This window comes from Camelina sativa, chromosome 14 (assembly GCF_030686135.1).
Source record: "Camelina sativa cultivar CO46 ecotype springtype chromosome 14, ASM3068613v1".
NCBI lineage: Eukaryota > Viridiplantae > Streptophyta > Magnoliopsida > Brassicales > Brassicaceae > Camelina > Camelina sativa.
This window is the reverse complement of record NC_141893.1, coordinates 29,100,262-29,118,974: the sequence shown is the minus strand read 5'-3', so window position 1 is coordinate 29,118,974 and position 18,713 is coordinate 29,100,262. Positions and strand designations below refer to the sequence as shown.

Sequence of the window (18,713 nt, the reverse complement as noted above, 5' to 3'; positions counted from 1 at the left end):
CATACCAACAATATTAGTTAATAAATTCGTTTTACGTAATATATACAAATCATTTCATCATGGTGATGGCTAAGAACCGCACCAAGTTCTACATAGCGTTTCTTGTTTTTTTGATAGTGGTGGGATCTGTGTTACTAACCATTGAAGGACGACCGGTCAAGGATAGTTCGAGATCCTCGACCCAATTAACAGATTCATCTGTGTTCAATGGAAGCGTAATGTCCTCGTTTAAACCAGTCGAGTCTTCGGTACAAGATTTTTCATGGTTAGCCACAGTGAAACAGTCCGGGCCAAGCCCAGGCGTTGGGCATCATCGAGCTAAGGGCTACAAAATGTTTGGACGAGCCGAAAATTCTGGTCCTAGTCCTGGTGTTGGACACTAGAAATAACAAACCTCATGAATTGAAATTATATAGTAACACCTTTACGTACCATGTTTGATAGCCTCTAAGATGTAATATTCTCTTTTTTTTTTTACTTCACTATCACATGTCTCTGCATAATAATCATTCAATAAAAGTCTTACTTTGAGTTTAAAAAAAAAAGAGACTGGATATGTAATATGTTATAAGCCTCGTTTTTTTCTCAATTTTGAGCCTTGCCTTTAAATAGATCTTCACAACTTTAATTCCCAAAAGACATGGAAAATAAGGAGGTGAATTCTAAGTTCCATGGAGCACCCAATATCAAAGATTGTGGTGAATTCCTACTCTAACACAATATAGCAAGGTGATTTCTAAGATATTGGTTTCTAGATTTAATTAATTGTGAACATAGACGTTTTTGTTTACTAAAAGACTAGTCTTTTATTATAGTAAACAAACATATATATAAAAGAGAAGAAAAATGAAACAGAATGTTAAAAATATAAACGAAAAAATGAATTGATGGTTAATCACAAATTCATCCACCCGACCCGAGGCAAATGACTTATTATAGATGTAACATTTTGTAATCGAAATTATGTGAGCATCGTTTTTAATTTATTTGAAATTTGTATGTTTTAATATGTAACCGATGTTACAATTATATCAGTAATACATCACATCAGTTTTAAAAATGATGAACTCGTAGATTTTTTTTTCTTTTGGGTCAAAGATGAACTCGTAAATTTGTGTTGATCTTTATTAAGTAATGTAAGTTAATATCAATTTTAAGTACATGAATTATGTTAACACCGTTATAGTATGGATTAGCAATTTTTAATGTTGTTCGATCTTATTCATACTACCAAACCGATGTGTAAATAGAATAACTCTATACATTGTGCGCATCTATGAAAATGATCACTATTAAAGGAAACCATATTACTATACAGTAGGAATGCAGTCATTACTCATAACTCATAAGTAAGATGGTGAACTAATTAAGCTATAGGAACATGTGTGAAATCATACATGTTCTTTAAAATTTTTCAAATTTTGGTTTGTGTGGGTAGTCTAGATTAATCATAATGTCATTAAAAGATAACAACTTTTCAGAGAACTAAATATAAATCATACTCCAACTTAATTAGATCATTAATCATATGTACAATCACAGCACCTAAACGTGGCCAATGATTTCCTACATCTTTGGTTCTACTTCAATTAGAATCCATCGGTGATCAATGGTGAAGAAGATTCACTTTTCATCTTCAATGGGCTAATTGAGTTATTATCTTTTTCTTTTTCCAATATTTTGATGATTCAATTCAAGTTTGTAATAGTTTCTTACTTATTGTGGGCCGTCTAAAACTTAATTAGTAGAAGATTCCTCATAATCACTGTTAGTTTGATATTATCCTTTCTCGACGTATTAAAGTTTACGATATCAATATTAACATATGATGCATACATATCGATCTGCTTTGTATACTTGTATCCAATTATATGCTCTCTATTATATGTGGTTACTTAGCTGGCAGTGTAAGTAGATCTTGACCATTTTCGCAATTGGCTCTAACCTTTTTAAAATAGGGTTCTAGACTTTTAGGTTAAATCAAATTAATCTCTCACATTAGGATCTCACATAACATAGCTAGGTACGCCAAAAGCTTTCTCATGTGTGTTTTAAATATAATATCAAAAGCTTTTGACTCATATTTCTTTTCGTAGGAAAAACGACAAGTACTAACCTTTTCTCGTGATGCATGAATTAACTAATATCTTAGCCTTTGTTCGAACCATTTAAAAAAAAAAATTGAGTTTCTAATTACAAGAACAAGATAAACATATGCATGCACAAACTTGTTTCCATCTTATCACATTAACACTCACCCACACACAAAAAAAAACCCCAAATACTATTAGAAAACAAAAGAGACCCTGGAACTCATCCGACAGTGGCAGTAATTGTTAAGGATTTTGGGAATAATTCATATTTTATTTGAGAATATTTATTTTTATATATAGTTAGAAGATAACAAATACAGTAAGACGCACAACAACGAAAACAAAAGAAGGATGAGCTGGGAAGCATGTGTGAGGGAGAGAGAAGCACGTGCAACAAAGACAGTGCAGGGTTGACCGGAGACCGTAGGGTCGCGAGAAGTGGGAGACGCACTGTCCCCTACCTACACAGGTCTCTTACGACATCGTTTTTGCCTTTATGAACAAAACCAACAAATATTTCTTTGAATTTTAGAATTATTATTTCTTTTTTTTTTTGGGGATTATTATTTGAAAATTAGCGAATAACTCCATCCAACTGTTAGAGCCAAGCCATGCTAAATAATAATATTTAAATTTAATTGATTACAGTAAATTCCAAAACAATGTAGCATCGTATATGTGATTTAGAGTTGATGAAAAAGATATATATATATATATATATATAGCAAAAAGAAGATATATATTAATGATTAATGATATATGGACCAACCTCTTTTGTAATTGTTTTAAGCACTTGGACCAAGCTGGACCCAATTTTTAAACATTCATGTCCTCACTGTTCATTAAGATTCTTTGACCTTTTGACTCATCCAATTTTTTGGCTGCAAATCTTTATACTTATATCGGCCAAGTCCGGCATTTAAAAACATAGTTTGTGGTGGTTGGATTTATATAATTATGTAATACTGCGTCAGCGTGGCATACATTTGTAAATCAAATAAATAAATTACTTATATCCACTAAAATGATTTGGTTATTTGGTAAAGACATACGGTCGTGGGAGCTCTACTAATTTTAGTGCCTCTCCTCCCTAATTATTCGGTTGGTATATGATGTGTAACTGTAGGAATAACCAATTTTGTGTGTGTTTCTGTGCAAAATTTTGACATGATCACCAGTTAATTATAACCCTAAGTCTTGCAACAACATGCTAAGTAAAATAGTTACAATCCATCATACCTAATTGGTCTAATATATCATATCAAAGAAAAATTATTGATAAATACATGCGTATACTAATAACAAATCTCATGAATAAAGAACTTCTTTACATTTCATCATACTCATCTGTATGTTTTCTATATCTGGGATATGTTTCAATAACATAACATATTTCATGAATAAAAAACTTAATAAAATTTCAAATACTCATCTGTATATTTAGAATAGCACACAATCTGAAAAATCATGTCCGCATTTAGAATAGTCCTATAAAATGCTGTAAAAATAGAGATTCATGTTTTCCATCAAATTAAATATATCGATATCAAAAAAGTGATTATAACCTACATAAACACTCCAATACAACCTTTATATGAAATATTATGAGCACCATAACCTTATATAATTAATGCACCATTATAATAATAAAAAAATGATTCTCCTAGATTTTTCCTTAACGGAAAAATAGATGGACAAAGACTAGAGAGTGAGCGACAATAATCACAAACTTCTTTAGTTGTCCTTGTTCCCACCAGGTCAAGCCATTGACAGCCTGATTCTGTTATTCTCTTTTTCACTCAGTTTTTTTTTTTTAAATAAAATTTAAAATAGAAAGAAAACAGACAATAATACAGTCCAAGTCCATGGATCTTATCACTGCTCCCGAATTTATATGATTTCGATATAATTGTCTTAGAATATTTGTCTTCATCTATCCGATATTGATTTATTTATCTCGAATAGTTATCCTGTAAATTCTCGTCCTTTCCCGACATTACATTTGTGCGCTAAGCAAATTAAAACTCTAACAAAAACAAGTTACAGTCTGGATATAACTTTTAAACTATTTATCACGCATATTAATTATATATGTACGAAGTACGAACCAGTCACAAACGTTCACGAGAATATATAAATGTATGCTTATATTAATCCATATGCACGTCTTGTTTAGCTTCTAATTAGTTTAGAATGTTGTTATAATGTCATTGATGTTATATATTTTTACCAATGAACTAGTATCGGATCCGCCCTATAGCGCGGAAAAATATATAATTTGTAACATAATAAAAAATTTAATATATATTCGTAAAAATAACTTTTTTCAAAGTTATAAAGATTGTATTCGTCAAATTACACACTCATAATGTATGTTACATACTAACCTAAGTAACCCAAAGTAAGTAGATTGTATTACAGGTCTATTCTTAAATAAATAATAATACAAAATATGATAATGTCGAGCTAAAATTTTTTACACATTTTGACATATTGAAAATTACATATATATCTTCAAAAATGAATTGATTAATTACTCCAATAATTGTTATAGGCAAAATAGACCTATATGTCGATTTTAAGATGTTCTGATCCATTGAAAAATTACATATATATATATATATATATCTTTAAAAATGAATTTGATTAAGTACTCCAACAATATATCAATGATGGAGAAATCGATCAATGATTTGTCATAAAATAAAGAGAAAATATATTTAGAAATACTATATATTAAAAGAATTAATGTAAATAAATATTTTAAAAAAAATATTTGTGAAAAGGAACACATTTATCGTTGAATATAGGACGGCTAGTTTGAATACAAATTTTGTTTGGATAAAATTACTCTACAATTAAACATAGGATTTATATATTCAATTAAATATTAATAATATTTCGATTTGATGTTTCAAACAAATACAACATTAGGAATACATTGAATTGAAGGAGTGGCTAGTTTTATTTAAATTGAGAAAGAAATTGTTAGATTGACAAAATTGTCAAGGTCTATAGACAAAAGCAACTTTGAAGTTCTAAATCCTAATTTGAAACTAAACAATAAACATTGACCTATTTCGATGATTTGACCGTTAAATAAAGAAATGAAACTTGTAAAAGTGAAAAAGGAAGGTGTAAATTTTCCATCAGCGACGTCAATTTGAAACCAGTAAAGAAAAAAAGTTATTCAATAAAAGACAAAACAGTCAAACTATTTATATGGTCTTGTTATGATCTATTTTGGTTAGAGAGATTAGATAGGCTTTGATGTAACACAAGTAAGTGGGAGCTGTCTCGTGTGGGTCCTGATTTCGTTCCCAGTCTTTCGCACTTTGGTTTGACCAAAATTTTTTAATTATAAATTATATACAACACACGATTCAGTATTTTATTTAAATTTCGTCGTATAAATATGGTAGATAATAATAAATTTGGGTGGTTGTGGTTACTGTATACAACCGGTGGTATAGTTGTAGATTATATCTATACTAGTATTTTTGCAGCAGTTTTTGCTCAAAAATGTTTTTTGGAAATTTTTTACATTGAGTGCTATTTAATGTTTATATTCATAGCCAGACAAGTTTAGTTAACTTTCTCTACTATCCTTATAACCAAACACAATAAAAATATTATAAATATTAATATATATAATGTTCTATAATTAATATAGATATTTAGAAGATTTATTCCAGATTTTTTAAAAAATATTCTCCTATCATCTCTTTTTGATTTTAAAATTTAAATGTAGTGAATCATCATATAATACATAAAGTTAATAAAAAGTTGTATTTTTCTTGCATATATTGTGATTTGAATATTTAAAAACAAACATATATTACTCAATTAATATAAAAATGTTTGTTCAACATACATATATAGTAAATTACAAAATTTTAAGAAGTTTATAATTTATAATTGATATATCTAAACTTAGTAAAAAGTTTAAAATTATAAATATTTAAACATATTAAATTTTCAAAATTACACAAACGAGTTATATTACATAACGGATTATATAACATTACACGATTGAATTGATAATACTAAAAAATAAACTATCAGTAATATGATATTTCGATATGGATTAAGTCCTCATTTTAATGTTTTAACAACACCAATATATAATATGTCTAATCAAACTGATTTAACTAAGATTGTAGTAAACAAAAATTATTGTGTGATATACCACGGTTTATATATTAAATTACTAAAACTAACAAAAAAGTATATTAGCAAAATTAGTATTAAAATAATACATTAACAAAAAAAAATAAAAACAACTTATCCCGCGGTGTACCGCGGGTCATAATCTAGTTAGTATAATTTTGTTAACGAATAATTAAGATACTAAAACATAGTATATACTACTATAACTGATTTCCTTTTTTGTAATATACACTTGTAAGATTAGATATTTTCTTCCAACAGAAAAAAAAAGTAAGCCCCATTTTGTACATCCAAAAAAAAAAACTTGCTGACTTTTAAAACCATGCGTATGAAAGAAAATATTAAAACTTGGGACCTTTCGGGGCTATAAAAATGGAATAAGTGCCATTAGTGTTAAATGACGAACGAATCGAACAAAATAGTACAAGTGATTATGACCTAAACCTCAACCAAATGCAAACAGTCTATATCCAACATCTCTACTAGGCCTAAAATATTAATGAAACCTAGCAAAAACTTAGACTATATTTCATATACACCCTCTTCTTAATATTCCTTCTGTTTTATGAATACTTTTTTTTTTCATGAATCACACATTGCAAATATTAAAAAAAAACAAAGATGCTTGATTTAACTCAATTTGATTATTTTCTCAAAACGAATGGAATTTTTTTACATTAATCATTTTTTAAAAACCAACTATTTTTTCTTTTGTCAACCAAACATTAATTTAAAAGAGAACTCCAAAGTTGATAGCCCAAACCGGAGAAAAATAGTTTACAAAAGAAGTTGCTGAAATTAACGTTTTTGATGAGTGAGCAAGACAGTCAACCCGGACATTAGAATTGGGCGGAATCCTCAAAAGCATCAACGAAGGAAAGGAGGAGCGAACTAAACTGATTTTATGAAACCAAAATACTCCTATTGAGGTTAATTCAAAAATTTAGCCAAAAGAACTAATAACGAACAAACAAAATTATAAAAGCCACACGTGTGGCGCATAGCCTGCGCAGATAAGGTCCTTCTCCTTCGTCTTCCTTCCTTCTTCTCTCTCAGTTCCAAAATTCCTCAAAGCTCAGAAAAAAAAAATTAATATGCCGGGTAATTTAGAGCCGTTGGATCTCGGAATCCAAATACCATACCATTTCAGATGCCCAATCTCACTCGACCTAATGTCCGATCCCGTTACCATCTCCACAGGTCAAACCTACGACCGCACCAGCATCGACTCATGGATCGCTATGGGCAACACCACTTGCCCCGTCACACGCGTCTCTCTCTCCGACTTCACTCTCATCCCTAACCACACTCTCCGCCGTCTCATCCAAGAATGGTGCGTCGCTAACCGCTCCAACGGCGTTGAACGGATCCCTACTCCTAAACAACCTGCGGATCCTATTTCCGTTAGGTCTCTACTCAGCCAAGCTTCCGCAATTACCGGAACTCACGTCTCTGTTCGCTCCCGCGCCGCCGCGATTCGTCGTTTGAGAGGATTGGCTAGAGATAGCGAGAAGAATCGCGTTTTGATCGCTGCTCATAACGCCAGGGAGGTTTTGGTCAGGATTCTGTTCGCCGATGTCGAAACGACGTCGTCTTCGTCGGAGCTTGTTTCTGAGTCGCTCGCTCTCTTGGTTGTATTGCATATGACGGAGACGGAGTGTGAGGCTGTAGCTTCGGATCCGGGTCGGGTCGGGTTTTTGACTCGGTTGTTGTTTGATTCCTCGATTGAAATTAGGGTTAACGCCGCGGCGTTGGTTGAGATGGTGTTGACCGGATCCAAATCGACGGATCTGAAATTGGTGATTTCCGGATCCGATTCGATTTTCGAAGGCGTTCTCGATCTTCTCAGGAATCCGATTTCGTCGCGGCGAGCTTTGAAGATCGGAATCAAGGCCATCTTCGCGCTCTGCCTCGTGAAACAGACGAGACATCTCGCGATCTCCGCCGGAGCTCCGGGGATTTTGATCGACCGTCTCGCCGCGGATTTCGACAGGTGCGATACGGAGAGAGGTTTAGCGACGGTGGAGCTGCTCTGCCGGTTACCGGAAGGATGCGCGGCGTTTGGCGAGCACGCTTTGACGGTGCCGCTTATGGTGAAGACGATACTGAGGGTTTCGGATAGAGCGACGGAGTACGCGGCGGGAGCGTTGTTGGCTTTGTGTACGGCCGAGGAAAGGTGTAGAGATGAGGCTGCGGCGGCGGGGTTGGTGACGCAGTTGTTGCTTCTCGTGCAGAGTGATTGTACGGAGAGAGCGAAGAGGAAAGCTCAGATGCTTTTGAAGCTTCTCAGAGACTCTTGGCCTGACGATTCTTCTACCGTTAACTCCGACGATTTTGGTCGTACTGAAGTGGCGCCGTTTTGAATTTTTTTTTTTTTTTTTTACATTTTGTTTAACACGTTATTAATTCTTTGTTAGAAATTTTAGTGTAGTCTTAATTATGTAATTAATTTTTTAAAACCAAAAAAAAGGAATCAATAGTCTTTTTGCCTAATTATTACTTAGCTTTTTTTTAATTTTTCTTCTGGTTTAAGTTTATTAACTTTATAAAAATTGTGAGCCAAAACATGTATGTAGGTATGTTTATGTTTATAATTGGGAAAGTTGTTAAAATGCATAACGGAAGCAGCTGTAAATCGTCGTCCAGTATGGTTAATTAAGAGGAATCAATTTTATCTTGTAAGTATCTTTAGTTTCAAGTTATTTATTTGTTTAGTATGCTAAAGGTAGATGAATGACTTGTTTTTGAAGCAGTTGATTCGTAAATCTACTATCAGCCGGTAGGTATGCATTATATTTATATTTTTTTTTCTCATTGATGCACACTTATAAGGTATGTATGCAAAATTGCAAATGCAATGCAATTTTGGTTATGATTTAAATTTCAATACATTTACAATATTTTTAACATTATACATTAGTTTGCTTTCATTTATGATTTCCAAAACATTGATGTTGATTTATAATTCTCATTGTGATCCTAGGCTTAAGTTTGTTGCAAAACCAAATATATATTAAATTTGTTTTATTGGTTGGTTCAGGGCTAGCCCTATGAACAAAATAATAATCAGTACATTATACAGTAAAACCTCTATAAATTAATAAGGTCGGGATCACGATATTTTATTAATTTATAGAGGTTTTAATTTATCGATAAATTAATAAAATATTAATTTATGAAAAGATATTTATTTTCATAGTTTTGAATATTTTCGATTAAAAATAAGATATTTTTGTTATAATTCACATTTTTACATTTCTTAATTTATAATTTTTGGCTATCGTAATATGATTGATGTCAATTGTTTACTAGATTATCAAAGTGAAAATGATAAATGTTTAAAAGTTCATAGTTAAGAAGAAATTGTTGTTACTATTCTTCATGAAGAAGTTAAAGAAGATATTACAGTATCTTTATAACCAATTACACGTAAAACTATCGCGTATAAGATGCTCTATAATTTTTGGATACAATTTGAGAAAACAACACAAAAAGTTTTTGATGCAATGAGAAAAATTATAGAAAAGTTCCAACAAGAATGCAAATTCAAGAATAGGCAAACAACAATAGAACCATATTTCACTAAATTTTCTTAGATATATATATATATATAGTTTATATTATTATTAATTTATGATATTGATAGGACTATATTTTTACATAGGATTTCAAAAAAAGTATTATCTTATCATTTTATCGAATTATGTCATTTTTTACACCACACCAACTGGGGACTAGAAAAAATTATTAATTTATAGCGAATATTAATTTAAAGAGTATTAATTTATAGAGGTTTTACTGTAAAATAGCAGAGCTTAAGGGTCTGACTGATTTAAACGCAGCGTTTGCGGTTGCCGTTGTGAGAGACTGCTGAAACGGGTGTTTGCAATTTCAAGCGTTATTAAACGTTTTGAATGACTGTTTTAACGTTTTAAAATCGATGTTGACTATAAAATGAAAAAAATTGGATTAGATGATCCAATATGAAACCCATACCCCATAAGCTATGAGTTTATTAGCTCTTTAAATTTGTGTCAACAATCAAAAGTGATAATTATTAATTAACAACTACAACCAAATTTTCAAACTTAAAATCAATTATCATTGTAATTACAATGATCAATGTTCATTATATATTATGTAAGGTCTTTTCAAAACTTCAGATGTGAAATCTTTATAGCATCTCCCATTTGTCGAGAAGAGAAATTTAAAATCATATTTCAGTAATATAATTAAATTTCAAATTAAAATAAAATTTAACCACTAATAAAGAAACAAATGTTTGATGATTCACATAAAAAGCTTATCAAATGAGAACTATTTTTTTCTCCTGTTTTTATTGCCATTTTTTTAAATATTATTTTTTATGTCACTTTTCAAAAACACTCTCTTATACTGTTCATTTTCAAAAAAAAAATCTTTTAATATATAAAATCACTAAATTCTATACTCTAAACCCTAAATATTAAATCTTACTCCTTTAAAACTATACCCTAAATATAAAATAGAGAATTCAAAACTTAATTGTGTAAATAAAAAAATATTGTAATTGTTTAAAAGAGGACAAAAACAAAATTTGTCTAAAATAAATAGTATTTTTTGAAAAGGAGAATTTTTAACAATTCTCCTTTTTTTAATGGTCAAATTTAACCGATAAACCATTTATAAAGATGTTCTTACATGAGGTAAAAAAAAAGAAAAAGATGTTCTTACATATCTCCAAATTGATGGTTTTTATTGGTCTATCTTGAATAAAATCTCATGTAGGACCAACAATAAAATTTTAATTTGTAAAATGGCCATAGATTTTTACTTCAAGGAAGATATTTGGGTTCATTCACCTCTTTTATTTAAACCAATCTAATAATGCCACATCATATTAAATTAAATAGATATTAATAAATAATATAAAAAATCCGATATATAATCTCGTTTAATTATAAAATATAAACTTTAATTCTCTTTTATAAACTAAAACCAATATATAATTTCATTTAGTTATAAAATCTAAACTGTAATTCTCATTTGTCAACCAAAACTAACATGTATAATCTATTTTAATTGTAAAATCTAAAATCTACTTCTCATTTGTCAATTCAAATCAACATATAATTTTGTTTAATTATAAAATCTAAACCCTAACCCCCTCCTCCATTTAATTAATAAACCGAAACCTTTTTTTGTCAATCAACTTGCATTAGATTAAACTAAACCTTTTCGGTTGGTACACCCGAACCCAGTTTAGCTGGTAAATCCGATACAATTGGTATAGTGACAAGAGGGTTTAAACGCAAAGACATTACAAGGGGAGATAGAGTTTTTTGCAATCTCTTCTGCTCGTTGATTTCTCTCAGAGGGACGAAGGTGAAGAAGATTCTTTAAAACTAGATGCTAACAAGAGGATATCATGTAGAATCCCGTGAATCTCCTTCAGATGGAGTTCCAAATTTATCGCTTTGATAAATTGTTGTGAACCAGAGGTGAATAGAAGAATCTGATAACCTAGATTGGAGGCGTGTTGAAGTGCAAGGTACATTGCTATTGCTTCCGCCGTAAGCGGGGATCTGATGTGACGTGAGTTTGCATGTCCTATTCTTTAAGTGTTTGAGAGGGTATCGATGAAGATCCAGCCAAAACTAGCATCTCTAGAGTCTTATTTCCATGCAGCATCCGTAAAACATCTCATCGTGTCTGATCCCCATTCAGGTCTTTGGTGGTACGAAATAGCGTGCAATCTAGGGTTTTTTGAGGTTTGGCTTAAGTACCATTCTCGGGTTTGGGTGATGGCCTGGGTCACCGCTTCCACTGGGTTGATAGATTTCTGTTCAAAAAAGAGCTTATTGCAGCTAGTCCACATCATCCACAAAATCCAGGGACCAAGGGCACAATCAGCCTTTCCAGCGGGCGGTAAACATATAAGTTTTCAAGATATCTCAATTCCTATTCTTATACTTTGTACACCGGATGAATCGATCTGGTTTTTGAAAGGCGTATGATCCCAAATTTGTTTGGTAAATGTGCAGTGAAAAAACAAGTGGTCTGGTCTCCTCCTGACCACATAAAGGACAAACAACAGATGGATTAATTCCTCTGCTTCTCAGATTCTCACCTGTTACAGGAAAAATTTAATCTTTGGTAAACAATGTTGCTTCCATATCTCTTTTTCCCAATTAAACCTTTTGTTTGATCTTCACGGTGTGGTTATTTTTCTGGTTTCATACGCATCGCTTGATAACCTGATTTTGCTATGTATTCTCCATTTTTTATGAGTAACAACAAGTGGCGATCCTCTGCTCCATGTTTGCTAGGACGGATGGACATAATATCCTTTTCATGTTCTGGGAGTAGGCTTCTAACTTTCTCGGTGTTCCAGTTCAAATTTGAGGGGCATATTAGGTCTACTACTGTAGAATTTTGGGAGGCTTCTAAAGGTGGACCCATTGGGACAGTAGGTGAGGAGAGGATAACCAAGGATCATACCATATTCGGGTAGATGCTTCTGAGCCAATTGCTTTGCCTAGGTGAGTTTTGATCAAGTCTCTACCAATGCATATTCCTCTTCATCTGTTGAAGGCTAAAGAAGGTAAAGTGCAGTTCAGGAAAGGAGTGTCGCGACAATAATTTCCTAGTAGGACTCTAGCCAGTAAGCTGATTGGGTGGGTTAGGATGCGCTAGCTCACCTTGGCTAGTAGTGCATCATTAAATTTGGGTATATCTCTGAAACCTAGCCCCCTATCTTTCTTTACATATGTCATTTTTGACCAAGCTATCCAACACATCTTTTTGTTTTCCTCAGAATCATCCCACTGGAAGCGAGTGAGGTGGGATTGGATTCACTTACAAAGTGAGCCTAGTAACTTGAAGCAAGACATGGCATATACAGGCATAGAAGCAAGCACTGGCTTTAGCATTGTGGTCTTCCCAACAGAGGACAATGGCCTATTAGACCAGATTTTTGAGTGCTGCTTTATCCTGTCAACTATGTTGTTAAACATATCTTGTTTTTCCGACCAAATAGCTCAGGTAAACCTAGATATTTTCCAAGTCCGCCTACTTGTCTCAATATTAAAACTTGCATCACTACAGTCCGTGTGGGCTCATAAGTCTTAGTGACTGCCGATTTACTCTTATTAATCATTTGTCCAGAGGCTCTCTCATATGTTTGGAGGATGGTCTTTAGCTCAATGCAACTTTGTTTATTTGATCTGCATAATAGAATTGTATCATCTGCAAAGAGAAGATGATTGACTGTGGGGCTGGTTTTTGAGACTCTGATTCCAGGTAATCGTTTGCCATGTTGAGCTTTGTTACATAGTCTAGAATGTACTTCAATGCATAAAATGAAACATAAGGCGAAAAAGGATCGCCTTGTCTAACTCCTCTCTGGGGTTTGACTTTTCCTTGTGCAAAAATATTAAGGAGGTATGAGTAAGAGACCATTGTTATATAGCGCATGATCCACTTTATCCAAGTTTGGTGAAAATCCATTCTTTCCATAACCAATCTGATGAACTCCCACTCAATCCGTTCATAGGCCTTACTCATGTCAGTCTTGAAAGCCATGTAGCATCACACATTTGCTCCAGAAGTCGTAGCCCTTTTGGGGACAAACGCGGATTGGTTTTCTGAAATTACACTATGTAAAACAGATTGTAGTCTATTTGCTATCAACTTGGATATGATCTTGTAGAATACTATGCAAAGAGAAATAGGACGGTAATCAGCCATTTTCAGGGGAATTAGGATCTTATGTATCAGCTTAACATGATTTTCATTAATGTTGGTAGGGAGATTACTAGAGAGAAATAAGTTATGTACTTCCAAGACGATGTTTGCTCCCACCTTGTCCCAATTGGATTAGAAGAAGCTAGCTGAAAAACCATCTGGCCATGGTTCCTTTTCAGCATGGATATAGAAGCAGACGTTCTTTATTTCTTTTGGTATTGGGATATCGATGAGTGATTGGTTTGTTTCAAGAGTAACACAAGGCTCAATTGCTTCCAAGATAATAGATGCTCAGTCACCATCCTCCCAGGTGAACAGCTTTTAAAAATAGTCAGTGATGACGGTAAGTATCTAATCTTCTTTGTGTGATGATACCCCATTATCATCTTCAATTACTGAGAATTTGTTGGTTGCTTGTCTTCCTCTAGTTATAGCATGGAAGTAGCCTGATTTTTTTATCTCCTAGTGTTAATCACAACTGTATGCTTCTCAGTTTCAAGAACTCATCCTCGGCTATACGCTTTCAACAGGTTCATATTGATGGTGGAGATTAATTCAGAGTTCGGAGACTGGCTAGACACTGCTTCTTCTAGTTGTTGATGATACATTTCTATCTCCTTCTGGCTGTGTTGGTGTTTTGCTCTAGACCAAGTAATGATTTCTCTTCTACAGAGAGAGAGTTTATCATGTACCGCTTCATTCTCATCAAAAGCCCAACATTAGTTACAAGTTTCTTGACTTTCACATTCTCTTTTAATATTCTATCATACCTAAAGAGCCCTTTCTTTTATTTCTTTTTGATAGGTCGAGACAGAGGAGAGGTCTACGATCAGATCCTTTAAACCGTAAGTACTCATTTCAACTATGTTGATTAGCCCTGGGCATTCGATTTTTCGGTTTAATCGGGTCAGTTTATTCGATTTTCTAAAATTTCAATTATCTAAAAATCATGCCAAATGAAACCAAATTTTTATTCGGTTCAGTTTATTTGGTAATCGGTTTATTTGGTTCGGTTATCTGATTTAAAATCTATTCTGTATCAAACCGAGTTGTAAAATTTTTGGTAAATATGAACTACAATTATGTAGGAACGATTAAACCGATGAAAAGGAATAAAGTTAGATCAGATCTATCTATAGTGAGCAAATTCGAGATTCAAACATAAAATATTAGGATTTTAGAGCTTTAATACGATTGGGGGATTAGGTGGAAAAATTAGGCGAAAGTAAGTAGAAAATATGAAAAGGTGAAGTTTTCATAATGTAAAGAATTGAGAATCGAAAAGGAAAAGAGATTTGTTCGCATTTAATTTTCAGATTTGGGAGAGGTAGAAGAAGAAGAAACGGTTGGGAGAAGCAAGAGTGGAAAGGAAAACATATAAAAGTAGGGTTTTCTTATTTTATTAAATATATCTTGTGGGCTGTAAACATATTTAGGTTTGGCCTAAATATATTTTCTATTCTATAAGCCCAAAAAGCCTAAATTATTTTAAACGCAACTACCCTAGTGTTTTGTTTACTTTTTTCTCTAGTCCATCGTCTTTCTTCAGCATATCCATGGCAGATCTTCAACTCATCCTCGTTTCTGCAGCTTAACCATGGAAAATCTTCGATGATAGATGATGACTAGAAGAGAACCGAAGAACCGTTCGTTTATGGCTTGTCGAACCAAACCGAAATCTTTAAAAAATTTTGCCAATCGGTTTACACTTCTTCTCAAATTCGGCATTGATAACCAAAACGCCCAGGCTTAATGTGGATATTCCTCCGCCCATATGCTATTAGACATTGCTCTGTCAAGTCGACAATACATAATATGATCATGTATCTTACCTCTCCATGAGAAGAAATTACCAGAGTGTCTTAGGTCGTATAAGTTGCACTCCATCATGAAGGAGCGTATATCTACAAAGGTGCCTTCAAGCCTCTTCGAGCCCCCTTTTTTTCTGAGGCATCAATGATGTCGTTAAAATCTCTTGTCATGAACCAACCAGACTCTCTGGTAAGTCCAAGCACAGTAAGTTCTGTCCACACCGCTTTTCTTTTAGTTTGGTCTGGTTTCCCGTACACAAAGGTTGAGAAGAAAGTTTTTCCCTCTACTGTAATATGTGAGTCAATGTAATCTTTGCAGGAGGATAAGATGGTAACCTCCATATGTTGCTTCCATAGGAGAGGAAGACCTCCTCTCCCTTGGCTGTGAGGAGTGAATAAGGAGTGGGAAAGGTAATTCATCCATTCAAGCGAAGAAAGAACACTCTCATCTTTATTTTTGGTCTCCATGAGGAACAAGATACCAGGTGAGATAATGGAGCCTATCTCACACAACAGCCGGTCTGTTGTCGGATTCTCCAACCCACAACAGTTTCGGCTCATTACTTTAAAAAAAAAAGGATTTGGTGGATTTTCAAAATCCATATTTTTTTTAGTTATGGCCAGTATTATGGTACTCAAAAGCGGAGAAGGTTTTACATTTTGTTGCGTGTCTTTTCCTTTGCCAGCATGTTTTCGATTGGAGCTAGCTAAGTTCCGCTTTTATGTGCTCCATTTCTTTGAGTTTGAGTTTTCTTTGGAAATCCGAAGTCTCCTCTAACACACCATCACAGTCTCACTGGACTTTCATCAAAAGAATCTTCTTCCGCCGAAGTTCTTTGATCTGCCTCTCGAGTACCCTCACCGGTCTTGCCTCAAGAGTCATGTTGGGCTGAAGATCTTCAGAAATCTTAGCCAACCACTCGTCATCCTTGTGAAGACACTTCCTCAGCATCAACACATGGAAGACTTTGTGGAACGAATACATAACCTCATGCAACTTTAGCCTGTATGCAACCGGTCCCACCCGCTCCACAATCCTGAAAGGACCCATGTACCTCAAACTCAACTTAGTCTCTGTCAATGACCTGTTCGGATCCTGCAACATGGCCATCTTGAGGTACACTCTGTCTTCCACCTGAAACTCAATGACCTTTCTCCTCTGATCAGCATAACTCTTCTCCCGATCCTAAGCCTCCCTCCTGTTCAGCTTGAGCACCCGAATCTTCTCCGAGGTCTCCTGAACAAAACTCACATCCAATATGCTCCTCTCCCCCACCTGAGTCCAACATAAAGGTGTGCGACATGGTCTCCCATACAATGCCTCATAAGAAGCCATACCAATACTCGCCTGATAACTATTATTTTATGCAAACTCTACCAGGTTCAGATGATCAGCCCAGTGACCACCCCAATCCAGCACACACATTCTCAACAAATCCTCCATAGTCTGAATTGTCCTCTCTGACTGCTCATCTGTCTGAGGATGGTATGATGTACTCATATGCACCTTAGTGCCCAACTCTGTCTGAAATGCCCTTCAGAATGCTGAAGTGAAAATTGGAATCCCTTTTTGACACTATGATCATTGGCACACCATGTAACCTCACAATCTCCCTCACATACTTCTTAGCCAAGACTGTTGTCCCATCAGTCTTCTTAATGTTCAGAAAATATGCAGACTTGGTTAGACGATCCACAATCACCCAGATGGCATCCATAGTTCCGTGACACAGGCAATTGAACAACGAAGTCCATCGTGATCATATCTCATTTCCACTCTAGAATGGGTAAACTCTGTAACAGGCCTCCAGGCACCTGATGCTTAGCCTTCCCTAGCTGGCAAGTATCACACCTCGAAACCCAACTACCGACATCCCTCTTCATCCCTACCTAGTGATAATACTGCTTGAGGTCACGATACATCTTGGTCGCTCCAGGATGAACAAATAAGTTGCTCGAATGAGCCTCTCTCAGAATCTCCTGCCTCAGGCCCTCATCCTTGGGGACACACAAACCCAACCATGCACCAAGATAGTCCCATTAGCAGAGACCTGATACTCTGAACCCTCAACCTTAGAGGCATTCACCAGCCCCTCATCACTCTCCTGAGCTTACTGCACTCTACTCAGAAGGTCTGCTTTGTCAACTGCCTCCAGTCCCAATGGCTCTTGTGAAATCGCACATAACCTCAAGTTACTAATCTCATTCACCAAAGACTCCATATCCTGCTCCTGAGCAAAAGCCGCACGTTTCCTGCTCAGAGCATTTGCTACCAAGTTAGCTTTACCGGGGTGGTAAGCTATATCTAGATCATAATCTGCCACCAACTCCATCCACCGCCTCTGTCTCAAATTCAGCTCAGGCTGAATGAAGATATACTTCAGGCTCTTATGATTTGTGTACACCTGTACCTTTCCCCCATAAAGATAAGATCTCCAAATCTTCAGAGCAAAAACCACATCTGCCATCTCCAAGTCATGGGTAGGGTAGTTGTCATAATGCATCCGCAACTGCCGTAAAGCATAGGAAATAACCTGCCTCTCCTGCATCAGCACACACTCCAAACAAATTCTGGAAGCATCAGTATACACCACATATGGCTTATCCTGCTCCGGCAAGACCAATACTGGTGTACTCGTCAATATCTGCTTCAGGCTCTCAAAAGCCGTCTCACACTCTGGCGACCACACAAAGGAAACATCCTTCCCTGTCAGCTTAGTCGTCGGCTGTTCCATACTCGCAAAACCCCGCACAAACGTCCTGTAGTACCCTGCCAACCCAAGAAAACCCCTGATCTTTATGGCGTTCTACGGTCTTAGCCAATCCCTAATGGCCTGAATCTTCTCTGGATCCAAAGAAAATCCTGCTGCAAAAACAACATAACCCAAGAAACCCATCTCCCTCTGCCAGAAAC

The 18,713-nt window shown here is 34.7% G+C and overlaps 1 protein-coding gene and 1 pseudogene across 1 annotated transcript; both read left to right on the top strand.

Annotated features, from left to right (window-relative positions):
* LOC104742511 (precursor of CEP16 pseudogene) lies at positions 1-545 on the top strand (annotated as a pseudogene).
* Positions 546-6,916: 6,371 nt separating this feature from the next.
* LOC104742510 (U-box domain-containing protein 26) lies at positions 6,917-8,756 on the top strand. The gene has a single exon (XM_010463524.3). The coding sequence runs from the start codon at positions 7,358-7,360 to the stop codon at positions 8,624-8,626; it is 1,269 nt and encodes a 422-aa protein (XP_010461826.1). The 5' UTR covers positions 6,917-7,357; the 3' UTR covers positions 8,627-8,756.
* Positions 8,757-18,713: the final 9,957 nt, after the last annotated feature.

Excerpts from the sequence above, each read along its gene's own strand:
- LOC104742510 (XM_010463524.3), top strand. The coding sequence starts at position 7,358 with ATGCCGGGTAATTTAGAGCCGTTGGATCTCGGAATCCAAATACCATAC.